Source organism: Arvicola amphibius, chromosome 1, assembly GCF_903992535.2.
Source record: "Arvicola amphibius chromosome 1, mArvAmp1.2, whole genome shotgun sequence".
Taxonomy (NCBI): domain Eukaryota; kingdom Metazoa; phylum Chordata; class Mammalia; order Rodentia; family Cricetidae; genus Arvicola; species Arvicola amphibius.
In genome coordinates, this window is record NC_052047.1 from 135098621 (window position 1) to 135111773 (window position 13153).

General features: G+C 38.5%; 1 protein-coding gene across 2 annotated transcripts in view; it reads left to right on the forward strand.

Annotated features, from left to right (window-relative positions):
- Nucleotides 1–13153, forward strand: part of Zranb1 (zinc finger RANBP2-type containing 1) — a 60976-nt gene that overhangs the window by 16733 nt on the left and 31090 nt on the right. For both annotated transcript variants that reach the window (XM_038314567.2, XM_038314585.2), the window contains one exon: nt 700–1550. In XM_038314567.2, coding sequence (XP_038170495.1) covers nt 700–1550 — 851 coding nt within the window. The remainder of the gene's footprint in view (nt 1–699; nt 1551–13153) is intronic.

Below are 13153 nucleotides of genomic sequence, written 5' to 3' on the forward strand. Positions count from 1 at the left end.
TCTTTTTTTCTTTTTTCTTTTTGCTCAAAATGTAATTAGATTTTGAGAATATAGAATATTTCTAGTTTATCACGCTATTTTGTTAATTGTGATCAGTGCTTTTCAACATCTTTCTTTGCTAATTAAAAGCAGTGAATAATTAACACTTTCAAGCTATTTTTCTCCCTTAGCAAAGATAATTAGGTAGGACTTCGATCTTCTGAATTAATGGATCAGATATACTATAAATAGCATGATCCACACTGTTTGTAATTTGAGAGTGGTTATGTGTTTAAGGTACTATTTGGTTTGTGTTCTTTCCCTTGCCTACAGGTCTTTTTAACTTCTAAATTAATGGTGGCAGTTGAGCTGAAATTGAGTAATTTCTATTAGTGACTTACCTATTTTTATCTTCTTCCCCTGTAGAACAAGTCTGTATTCATCTCCTCTTGTCACTTTAAGTAGTTCAAAATAAACTTTCCTTAAGTCCTGAAGTCTAAGAGCTTTTTTGGGAATTTATTGCCAATAGCTCTCTGAAAGAGAACTACAAAAGTAGCTACAAAAAGAATTCTACAAAAGTAGATTAATCCAATGAGAAATTTTTAATGTATCTTTTAAGAAATAATTATTTTCTATGTTAATTTTTTTATTTTGGGACATATTTTCAGAGGTGGAATTATGTTTCTATTATTTTAATAACAGTGTCCTAATTATTTATAGCTTCCTGCCTGACATAACTCACTTCAAGAAGTACACAATGTCAGAACATGGGATTAAGTGGGCCTGTGAATATTGTACCTATGAAAATTGGCCGTCTGCAATCAAGTGTACTATGTGTCGTGCCCAGAGACCCAGTGGAACAATTATTACAGAAGATCCATTTAAAAGTGGTTCAAGTGATGTTGGTAGAGATTGGGATCCTTCCAGTACCGAAGGTGGAAGTAGTCCTTTGATATGTCCAGACTCTAGTGCAAGACCAAGGGTTAAGTCTTCATACAGCATGGAAAATGCAAATAAATGGTCATGCCACATGTGTACATATTTGAACTGGCCAAGAGCAATCAGATGTACCCAGTGCTTATCCCAACGTAGGACCAGGAGTCCCACAGAATCTCCTCAATCCTCAGGATCTGGTTCAAGACCAGTTGCTTTTTCTGTTGATCCCTGTGAAGAATATAATGATAGAAATAAACTGAATACAAGGACCCAGCATTGGACTTGTTCTGTTTGCACATATGAAAACTGGGCTAAGGCTAAAAAATGTGTTGTTTGTGATCATCCCAGACCTAATAACATTGAAGCAATAGAATTGGCAGAGACTGAAGAAGCTTCTTCAATAATAAATGAACAAGACAGAGCTCGGTGGAGGGGAAGCTGCAGTAGTGGTAATAGCCAAAGAAGATCGCCTCCAACTACAAAACGGGACTCTGAAGTGAAAATGGATTTTCAGAGGATTGAATTGGCTGGTGCTGTTGGTAGCAAGGAGGAACTTGAAGTGGACTTTAAAAAGCTAAAGCAGATTAAAAATAGGATGAAAAAGACTGATTGGCTATTCCTCAATGCCTGTGTGGGTAAGTTTTTTTTTTTGCATTATTTTGAGTGAGATAGGAAAAGGTATTAAAAATGGCTTGAAAAATAAAGGAGGGTCAGTATTACTTCGCATTTAACTCATTTGGCATGATATAGTTCAAGTATACACATATAAAGGTCTGTATTTTTTTCACCTTGTCTGCCTTGTACCAAAGTGCACAGTTGTGTACATGCCTCTATCAACTTCAGAGAAAGCTTTTAAGTAAAAAAGACTGCTAGCACATCAGTGAGAAAGTATATACCTGAAGTTTAAAATTATTGCTCTTATTTATTGTAACAAGATGTGACAGAGGAACACCAGCTGCTGTTTCTGGATGTTTGTAAACAGTGTGAGCATCTTGTGATGATACAGGCTTTAGTCAGAAGTTAAAAATATCACAAAAATGTGTGACTCCAAGAAGTTGAAAATGACCTTGAAATTGCTGATGTTAACATGAATGTCATGTAGTAAATATTTACACACTTGGTGGAACTGATTTCACATGGCCAGCTGATTCCATAATTTAGATTATGATTTTATGTATATTGTGTTTTCCTGAAGAAACACATAATATTGGGTGTGGTGTTTGTTCAGAGATGTTAAAGGACAGAGATAGGTGGGAGGAGGATTTTCTCCAACTACTAACTTGATGAATTAATAATTTGTGGTATATTCATAAAGGTGTTACTTAATTCTGTTTTGTTTTGAGACAGGGTCTCTATACAGCCCTGACTGTCCTGGAACTCACTATGTAGACTAGGCTGGCCTCAAACTCACAGAGATCTACCCATCAGAAAGTGTTACTTGATTCTTAAAAGTTCTTTTTTTTTTTTTTTTTTACACCCCATTCCCTCAGTAGATTAGGTTTTCGGATTTCATTTAAATTATTTCCATGGGTTACTTACTTTGACATTTACTTTTGTTTAGAAATGTTTAAGTAATTTGTAAGGTTAAACTTGGTGTGGAACAATAGCATCTCCCATGTGATTTATCCTTCTGGAAGTAGTCCCATGAGTATGGAAAATGTAGAAATCTAAGAAACAGATTCTCAAGAAATCTAAGGTTTCTCAGGGCTGGAGATATGACTCAGTACTAGAGCACTTGTTTTCTCCCAGAGGTCCTGAGTTTGGTTCCCAGCACCCATATCAGATGGCTCACAACCATCCCTAACTCCAGCTTCAGGGGGTCCAATGCCTCTGACTTCAGGGGCACCTCCACCCAGGTGTAAATAGCTACACACACACACACACACACACACACACACACACAATTAAAAATAAGAAAAATCTTTAAAACAAAAGAAATGTGTAGGTTTTTTATTTTTTTTAAAATTTCACGGTTGGTTTGCCTGCTTTTATGTCTGTGCACAACATGTGTGCAGTTCCTTGGGCAAACCAGAAAGGCAATGAATTCCTTGGGACTGGAATTACAGAGAATTGTGAGTTGCCGTATGAGTGCTGGGGATTGAACCTGGGTCCTCTGGAAGAGCAGCCAGTGCTCTTAACCCATCTTTCAGCTCTGAAATCTGAAGGTTTGTTTTGTTTTTTGTTTTTAAATTTATACTGTCAAAATGTATGTTCTAGCAGCTTAGCCTCTGGAGTTTAGTCATAGTAGCACTTAGCAACTAGTCTAATTTTTTACCCATTGAGCCATGAACCATGTTCTGTTTACTTCACTGTCTTATTTCATCCCTTTTCTTAGGGGTTCTTTACTATTTTTTTCCTTTTGGGGTTAGATTTATGTATTTGGTACCTCTTAATACATTCATAATGTTATACAGTCATCTTTGCTTTGTCCTAAAACATTTTTGTCACCTAAAGGGAACCTTTTACCCATTAGGAAGTTAACACCTCCTTCCCATCCCACCAATCTGCTTTTTGTTAAAATGGATTAGCATTATATTATTGACCTTTAGAATGTGTCATTCATATTAATGAATTATGACCTTTTGTGTTAAGTGTGATTGTCTTAATTACTTGTATGTCTTTGTAATACTTAAAATCACATTTGCAGTTGTAGTTTATAGTCTTTGTAAATCACATTTGCAGTGGTAGTTGCTATCTGTATTTTAATCGTATGGTTACAATACAAATAGTGTATATAAATTTACAGATGGAAATGAACTAACTTCTTTACCTGTTTGAGGGGTTATAGAATTCTTTTAGGAATCAGGAGTTTATAGTGTCTTAAGTTAGAGGATCCCAGGATAAAAAATGTATTTAAATGTGTTGTTGTTTTTTTCTCTGTAAACACAAGGTAGAGCAATTGGCATGTTTGCTAGTATTTCATTTTTTTTTTTTTATAGCTATTCACTCTGTTTGGTACTACCATTTATTTTATTTTACATATTCTTAATTCTTTTGAATTACTGTCCTGATTTCTGCATTTTAACAGCTATGAGCTCATTTTTAAATGATCGAGCAAAATTGTATGGCCAGTATGATCTGATCTTAATTCATTTACAGGTTCCTTTGTAGGAACATGAAGGCCTGCTTGTCGGGGTTTCTGTCCTGCCTGGTTCCCACAGTCGTTAGGTCCCAAAGAAAATCACACAGAGGTCTCCATAAGTTATAAACTGATTTGGCCCATTAGCTCAGGCTTCTTATTAACTCTTAGAACTTATATTAACCTATTATTCTTATCTATGTTAGCCACATGGCTTGGTACCTTTTTCAGCGGGACAGGTCATGTCTTCCTTCTTCTGTGTCTGGACAGGACTGCGGAGGAATGGGCTTTCTCCTTCCCAGAAATCTCCTGTTCTCATTGACCCGCCTCTACTTCCTGCCTGGCTACTGGCCAATGAGCATTTATTTAAAATATAATTAACAGAATATAGACAATTGTCTCATACCACTTTGTTGTTAAGTTGTATTGGTCTTTGTGTATGGCTCTTGGTAAGGTAGATTAATAATTAGCCGAATAATGTTTTTAACTATAAGGTCAAAAGTTATGACCCTGTGTCTGTTGGATAGTCCTAGCCTGAAGTGTAAATATCATTCAACTACATTTACTTTTTAAAAAGCTTGTTTACATTGTTAGATTAATTAAGAAGACAAAACCACCTAAACAGTAAGGCTGATAGAAAGGTGGTGGCATGTACTGAAAAAGGTTGTTTGAGACAGAGTTTCTCTGTGTAACCCTTGCTGTCTGGAACTAACCCTGTAGTCCAGGCTGGCCTTGAACTCAGAGATCTTCCTTCCTCTGCTCTCCAAGTGCTGGGATTAAAGACTTGTGCCACCACCGTCCTGCATGTTCCCCAGGTTTTATTAGATGTGAGTACATTATGGGTTATTGATATTTTGTATCAAAAATCATCTCTAGACCAGGCATGGTGACCCAACCTTTCATCCCAGCACTCAGGCCAGAAGCAGGTGAGTTCCTGTGAGCTCCAGGCCATCTAGGACTACACAATGAGACACTGTCTCCAAAAATGTGTGTGTGTGTGTGTGTGTGTGTGTGTGTGTAAACAGGGATAAATTATATCCTGAATGTAAATTATGAGATGTTCTCACTTAAAATTGAAAAAGATTCTCAAAGTCAGGCTAGCTTTGAAGTTGATAAAATAAAATTGAGGAAAGTTGACTTATTGTAAAAGCATCAACAGTGTTGAACAAACAAGCTTCTGTGGTTATTGGACGTAAGTTTCACATAAGTCATGTTATGTTGTGAGAGAATGTTGGGGGGTGACAGTGCCCATTGTGTTGTCAGTAAAAGTGTTACCTGTGGCTGCCTGGATGGTAAAAGCAGAGTTCTCTTGTTTTCCTTGCTAGATAGCATGTACTTAGAGCATAGAGTAGAATACCTAATCAGTCCACAGATTTGTTCTGGAGTTGTGTTGAGACTGATTCTGGTGAAATTGTGCTCTAATTTGTGATTCATGTCAAAAGACACAAAGCTTCATGCAATTCCTAAGTTAAATCTGTGCTTATAGCACATGTACTTGAACCCTAGACTTATATTATCTACCTACTAAAATCTCCCCTAGAGTGTTTTACTATTTTAAACTCACTGCAAGGCCAGTGAGGGATCCTCCTTACTCTTTTTCTTTGAGACAGGATCTGACTGAAATGCTGATCCTTCTGCCTCTCCCTCATGGATCTGAGATGAGAAGTGTTCACCATATCTGGTTTATGTGGAACTTTGTTCATGCTAGAAAAGTACTCTTTCAACTGATCTACATCCCCAGCCCTCATTCTCTCATCTTGATCAATGACAGTTCATTTTCCAGAAGCTTTGGTTAACCCTTTATTCACCTATACCATATTCTCTCCTATTTCTTAATTACTTTAAGTCAAAATTTATTTTTATTTTATTTTGTCCCCCATGACGGTCTTACTACAGTATTCTGGCTTTCCTCAAAGTCACTGTTTAGATCAGGATGGCCTAGACCTCACAAGTGCTGGGATTAAAGGTGTGATCTACAGTGCATGGCTTATTTTCATTTCCATTGTATGTCTGTGTGTGATGAGTGCAGATGCTCACAGAGGCCAGAGGTGTAAGCTATCCTGGAGCTGGAGTTACAGGTGATTGTTTCCCAGCGTGTGTCCTGGAAGCTGGGTTTGGGTCTTCTGTTCTACTCTTAATCACTGAGCTGTTACTCAAGCCCTTCTTTTACTTAATTTCTCTTTGTCTGAAAATCCTGTTGATTCCACCTTCAGAATGTTTAGAATCTGGTCATTTCTCTTTACTCTGATCCAAGGTATGTTGTTGTCTTACTTTGTTTCTTCTGTCTGCCTGTCTGGTTGTGTGGATGGGTGTATGTGCAAGTATGTGATTTAGGAGGCCAGAGGTTGATGACAAGTATCTTTCTTGATCTCTTTTCCACCTTGTTTTTTGAGATGGGCTAGACTGACTGTCTAGTTAGTGCTCCTCTTGTCTCCCTCACTAGTTCTTGAATTATGGGGCTTTTTCATGTGCTGGGCATCTCAACTCAGGCCTTAACGCTTGAGTTGCCAGTGGCTGCCTGAGCCATGTCTCAGCTGCCTTTTTAATTTTCTATTTCTTTTTTTGTTTTTGTTTTTAAGATGAGGTCTTTCTATGCAGGCTTGGCTATCCTGGAACTCACTATTTATACAAGGCTGGCCTCTCACTCACAGATATCTGTCTTCCTCTGTTTTCCAGTACTGGAATTAAAGGTGTGTGCTACCATGCCAGTACTTTTTTTTTGTTTGTTTGTTTTTGTTTTTGAAACTAGATCTCAGGGCTAGAGAGATGGCTCAGTGGTTAAGAGCACTGGCTGCTCTTCTAGAGGTCCTGAGTTCAATTCCCAGCCACCACATGGTAGCTCACAACCACCTGTAATAAGTTCTGGTGCCCTCATCTGGTGTGAAGGTGACCATGCAGGCAAAGCACTGTGTGTGTGTGTGTGTGTGTGTGTGTGTGTGTGTGTGTGTGTGTGTGTGTGTGTATAAAAGAAACTAGATCTCAATCAGCTCAGGTTGGCTTTGAACTGACCATGTTGGCTTTACTGGAATTCCTAATCTTCCTGTTTCTATTTCTGAGCTCTGAGCAGTAGGAGTGCTGAGATAATAGCATGCAGACCATTTCTGGGCTGATTATGATATACACATGTGTTCCAGGGTAAGCGCTAAAGTTTTTCAAAGTCCTACAAGGTAATCTTTGCACTCTGGCACCCCACCCCCACCCCAGCCACCACCAACAATACATTGTTTAACCTGGGATTTATCTGCTGTCATACTTGGCTCATAGCAGTCTGGCAACCATTTCTCTTTATCTTTCATTCCCTCCATTTTCTCCCTTTCTTTCTCTTTTCTTTAGTATTAGGGAATTGAACCCAGGGCTTTGTGTATGCTAAGCAGGTGCTCATCCCTTGAGCTAGTCCTCTTTTTACTTTTGCTTTTGAGATAGGGTCTCAAAAAGTTGCTCAGACTATCTTTGAACTCACTATGTAACCCAAAGATGACTTTACTTAGGATATTCCTGCCTTCAGAGTGTCTGTGCCAATGTACCTGGTAGCTACTTTTATTTTTTTTTCCTTTTCTTTTTCTTTTTTCTTTTTTTTTTTTAATTAATAGACCAACCTCCAACTTTCCTCTGTCTGGGTCACAAAGTTTATTAAATTGCCTTCTTCAGATCTTTTCTCTACTAATTCATTGATGCTGGGATATTAATTGTAGAGGGATGGATATTTGCAACTTGTCTATTGAAGTTTTTTTTCCAAGGAAGTCAGTTGGTAAAATTGTTTATTAGTGGTATTTTCCTTTTTCTATGGAAAGTAAAACTTACACAATGTAATAAATCTTATGTTATTAAAAAATCTTAGTTTTGAAATATATATCTAGTTAAATGAAAAGGATATTGTATACAATGCAAACAAAATTAGGTTAAATTACAGTGAAGAAAGGCTAGTTTTTTTTAAGAGATTGCAGTATTGTCTATTAGGTTGGCATAAGGTTATTATATCAAGAAAATGACCATGTCAAAACAAAATTAAACTATTAAAGATACTTTTGGTACATTGTCTCTCTCTCTCTGTCTCTGTCTCTGTATGTCTCTGTGTCTCTGTCTGTCTCTGTGTCTCTGTCTGTCTCTGTGTCTCTCTCTCTCTCTCTCTCTCTCTCTCTCTCTGTCTGTCTGTCTGTCTCTCTCTCTGACAGGGTTTCTGAGTATAGTTTTAGAGCCTGTCCTGGCACTCGCTCTGTGGACCAGGCTGGCCTTGAACTCAGAGACCTGCCTGCTTCTACTTTCCAAGTGCTGGGATTAAAGATGTGCTCCACTACCACCCTGTTCCAGTACAGCTTCTTTATTAACCAATAAAAGCAACACATAAACAGAAGGACTAAGAGTCTGCAATACATTCTGCAGGACACAGAAGAAAGTGACTGACAAACTGCCAATATAGGCAGAACTGTCATTGACATTTCCTGCTTCATGGGAAAGTCTTCCAGATACTATGGGCCTGTAGGCTGAAGATGGATGCTCCAATGTTACAGAAGAACTTTATAGGTGACTGTCCGCGCAGCGAGATGTCTCTGTAATTTCTAGAGTTTGGTAGTTGCTTACAATGTACTTCCTGTTTCAGGGCTTTGTGCTGGTGATTCTTGACTATGTATATGATTATACGATACAATATATGTGTCATTAAAAGAATAAAGATTTTTTTTTAAGAAAAAAAAAAAAGGCCGGGCGGTGGTGGTGCACGCCTTTAATCCCAGCACTTGGAAGGCAGAGGCAGGCGGATCTCTGAGTTCGAGGCCAGCCTGGTCTACAAGAGCTAGTTCCAGGACAGGCTCTAGAAACTACAGGGAAACCCTGTCTCGAAAAACCAAAAAAAGAAAAAAAAGGGACAGTAACTGGATGTAGTAGTATGTACTTGTAGTCCCAGCACTTATGAATCGGAGGCAGGAAGATTGCCACAAGTTGGAGGATAGGCTGAGCTACATAATGGACTGTAAAAGGATGTGCTTAGAGTCACTGTTAATCTAAAACAAACAAAATTAAAAAGCTTTATTAAAGTAAATTATATATATTGTGGGCCAAACTGAAGCATTGATAATTGGGCTTCTTTAAAAAAATAAAAATCATTGTTCTTATTTTCTCTCCTTATTCCTAGTCTTATTTTAAGACAGCTACCTTTCATCATGAAACTTTTCAGTCTGTATGAAAGTTACAAGCAGAGTACAGGGTTACATAGCTGTGCCTTGGTTTTTCATTGTCTACTTTGTTAACATTTGGTGCTTATCCTCTCTTTCACTGGCTTGTTTCTCCCGAAACACTTGAATTAGCCAAAGACATATGACACTTTGCTCCTCAATCTTTTAGCATGTATTTCCCAATAACAAGGATGTTTTTCCTACACAGTTACAGGATATAATTATGCAGGAAATGGAGTACCGAAGTCCACATTCACCAGTTCCTCTGAATGCTTTGCCCCACCCTGTTGAATCAAGGCAGATGACATTGTGTTTAGTTGTTTTGTCTGTTCAGTTTTTTAGTTTACAGCAGTGTCAGTTTTTTTAATATTCTTTCATGACATTAACATTTTTGAAAATTTCAGTTTTGTAGAATGACTCAACTTGGAATTTTCTGTTTTTCTATAATATAGATTTAGTTAGGTATTGCTTTTAGGAGAGGGAAGAGTACTACAGAGGTGAAGTTATTTTAGCTGTGTTTCTGATATCTCTGAATAATGTCTGTGTATCATTGTCTTTATATTTTGAGATTTATTTATTTGTTTATATGAGTGCTTGCGTGCTTATAGGTTTATACTATATGTGTATGGTGCACAAGGAGACCAGAAATGGATATTGAGTCCGCTGGAATTGGAGTTATAGGTGATTGTGACCTGCCATGTGGGTGCTGGGACTAAATGAACCCAGGCCTTCTGGAAGACCAGTCAGTGCTCTTAACCTTGAGCCACCTCTCCAGCCCCTCATTGTCTTAAAAACAAAAACAAAACAAAACAAAAAATAAGAATTTAATTGGATAAAGTACATAAACATTTTACCATTTTAATCTAATTTAATTTTTGGTGCTGGGAGTCGAGTCCTGGTGTATTCTGGACACACAGTCTGTACTGAACTACCCCTTGCCTCACTCTTAGTGGTGTTGCTTTTACATTGCTATGCAGCCACCCACCCGTTTCCACCTCCAGGACTGCTTCCATCTTCCATTACACCAAACCGTGACTCTATTTTTCCCATCCAGCAACTGCATTCTACACTCTGTTACTTAACTACCCTAAGAACTGCACATGAGTGGAATCATAAGGTGATTTGATCTTTGGTAACTAGTCCATTTCAGTTAGCACAGTGTCTTTTAAGGTTCATACATTGTGGCATGTGTCAGTTTCCTTCCTTAATTTTTAATTGCTTTATATATCTTTGTGTATATGTGTGTGCATGTGCCTGTGGGCCATACAACATGAGGTAGAGGACATGTTTCAGGAGCCATTTTTTTCCTTAATATGTGGGTCTCAGGTTGTCAGGTTTGGCTGCAAGCATCCTTAACTGCTGATCCATCTTGCCAGCCCAAGAATTTCCTTCCTTTTAAAGACTGAATAATATTCTATTATATACATATGTCATGTTTTATTTATTTGTGCATGATTTACTGGGCATATTTATTATTTCATCAAATTTAGATGTTTGGCCTGGCTTGGTAGTCCATGCATGTATTCCTAGCATTTGGAAGGTAGGGCTGAGGCGAATAGATTGCTTGAGTTAACCAGCATATTCTTTGTAGTAAGTTCTGAGCCAATGTGCTCTATGTAGACACACACAGTGGTGGTGGGGAGAGAGACTAAAACGTTTTCATGTTTTTGGATTTGGGGTAATGGCTCAGTTAGGAGAATGTCTGCCCAGAATCCCTTTATTGGGACATCACACACACCAGGCATAGTGGCTTATGCTTGTAATTCCAACTCAGAAGTTCATGGTTTCCAGATGTGTAGTGTGTTGGGATGCGTGAGACCCTGTTTTTATCTTTTAAGAACTAAATATATGGGCAGTAGGTAAAAACACTTGTTGCTCATGTAAACCTGGAAGGAGAGAACAGATTCCACAGAGTAGGCATTGTGTGGCAAATATATTTCTCTTCTCTCCATCACATATACACAACATACTAGTTAATAAAAATTTTAAAAAGAACTAAATCTCCCTCCCTCCTTCCCTCTTTCCCTCCCTCCCTCCACCTCCCTCTCCCTCTCTCTTTCCCTCTCCCTCCTCACCCTCTTTCTCTCTTCCTCTAAGCCTAAGTTCTTCCTATTTGTGCTCCCTGCTAGGAATTCCCACCTAAACCTCCTCCTTCACTATTGACCATTAAGCTTTTTTTTTTTTTTTTTTTTTTTTTTTTTTTTTTTTTTTTTTGGTTTTTCGAGACAGGGTTTCCCTGTAGTTTCTAGAGCCTGTCCTGGAGCTAGCTCTTGTAGACCAGGCTGGCCTCGAACTCAGAGATCCGCCTGCCTCTGCCTCCCGAGTGCTGGGATTAAAGGCGTGCGCCACCACCGCCCGGCGACCATTAAGCTTTTTATCAGACCAGCCAGGTGCCTTAGCAGGCAAGGTAAACCATCAACACACTTTTATATAATTAAACAAATGCAACACATCTACACATCTTTACATAGTTAAACAAATATTCTGCAACATAAACAAATGCGACATACCTTAACATAGCTGAACAAATGCAACATATCTTTGTATAGTTAAATAAAAATATTCTGCAATACTCTGTGTGTGTGTGTGTGTGTGTGTGTGTGTGTATAAAATTGATTTTTATTGCATTGAGCTCTACATTTTACTCTGCTCCCCTCCCTGCCTCTCCCCTCATTTCAACCCTCTCCCAAGGTCCCCATGCTCCCAATTTACTCAGGAGATCTTGTCTTTTTCTACTTCCCATGTAGATTAGATCCATGTATGTTTCTCTTAGGGCTTTCATTGTTGTCTAGGTTCTCTGGGATTGTGATTATTGGCTGGTTTTCTTTGCTTTATGTTTAAAAACCACTTATGAGTGAGTCATTCTGGATCTGGGTTACCTCACTCAAAATGATATTTTCTAGCTCCATCCATTTGCCTGAAATTTTCAAGACATCGTTATTTTTTTCTGCTGTGTAGTACTCCATTGTGTAAATATACCACATTTTCCTTATCCATTCTCCAGTTGAGGGGCATTTTAGGTTGTTTCCAGGTTCTGGCAATGACAAACAAAGCTGCTCTGAGCATAGCTGAGCACATGTCCTTGTGGCATGGTTGAGCATCCTTTGGATATATACCCAAAAGTGGTATTACTGGGTCTTGAGGAAGGTTGTTTCCTAATTTTCTGAGAAATCACCACACTGACATCCAAAAGGGCTGTATCAGCTTGCACTCCCACTAGCAATGCGGGAATGTTCCCTTTATCCCACATCCTCTCCAGCATAAGTTGTTGTCAGTGTTTTTAATCTTGGCCATTCTTACTGTTGTAAGATGGAATCTCAGAGTTGTTTTGATTTGCATTTCTCCGATGACTAAGGATGTTGAACATTTCCTTAAGTGTCTTTCAGCCATTTTAGATTCCTCTGTTGAGAGTTCTCTGTTTAGGTCTGTACTCCATTTTTTATTGGATTAAGTGATCTTTTGGTGTCCAATTTCTTGAGTTCTTTGTATATTTTGGAGATGAGACCTCTGTCTGATATGGGGTTAGTGAAGATCTTTTCCCGTTCTGTAGGCTGTCTTTGTCTTGTTGACCGTGTCCTTTGCTTTACAGCTTTTCAGTTTCAGGAGGTCCCATTTATTGTTTCTCTCCGTGTCTGTGCTGCTGGGGTTCTATTTAGGAAGTGGTCTCCTGTGCCAATGTGTTCAAGTGTACTTCCCACTTTCTCTTCTGTGAGGTTCAGTGTGGCTGGCTTCATGTTGATTTCTTTGATCCATTTGGACTTTGCATAGTTAAACAAATATTCTGCAATACTCTGGTTATCGCATGTACACACATAAAACTTGTTAAGAGTCAAAGCACAAGAGCTGGAGAGATGGCTCAGTGGTTAAGAGCACTAACTGCTCTTCCAAAGGACCTGAGTTCAATTCCCAACACCCACAGGACAGTTCACACCTGTCTATAATTCTAGTTCTGGGGAATCTGACACCCTCACACATACTATATATACAGGCA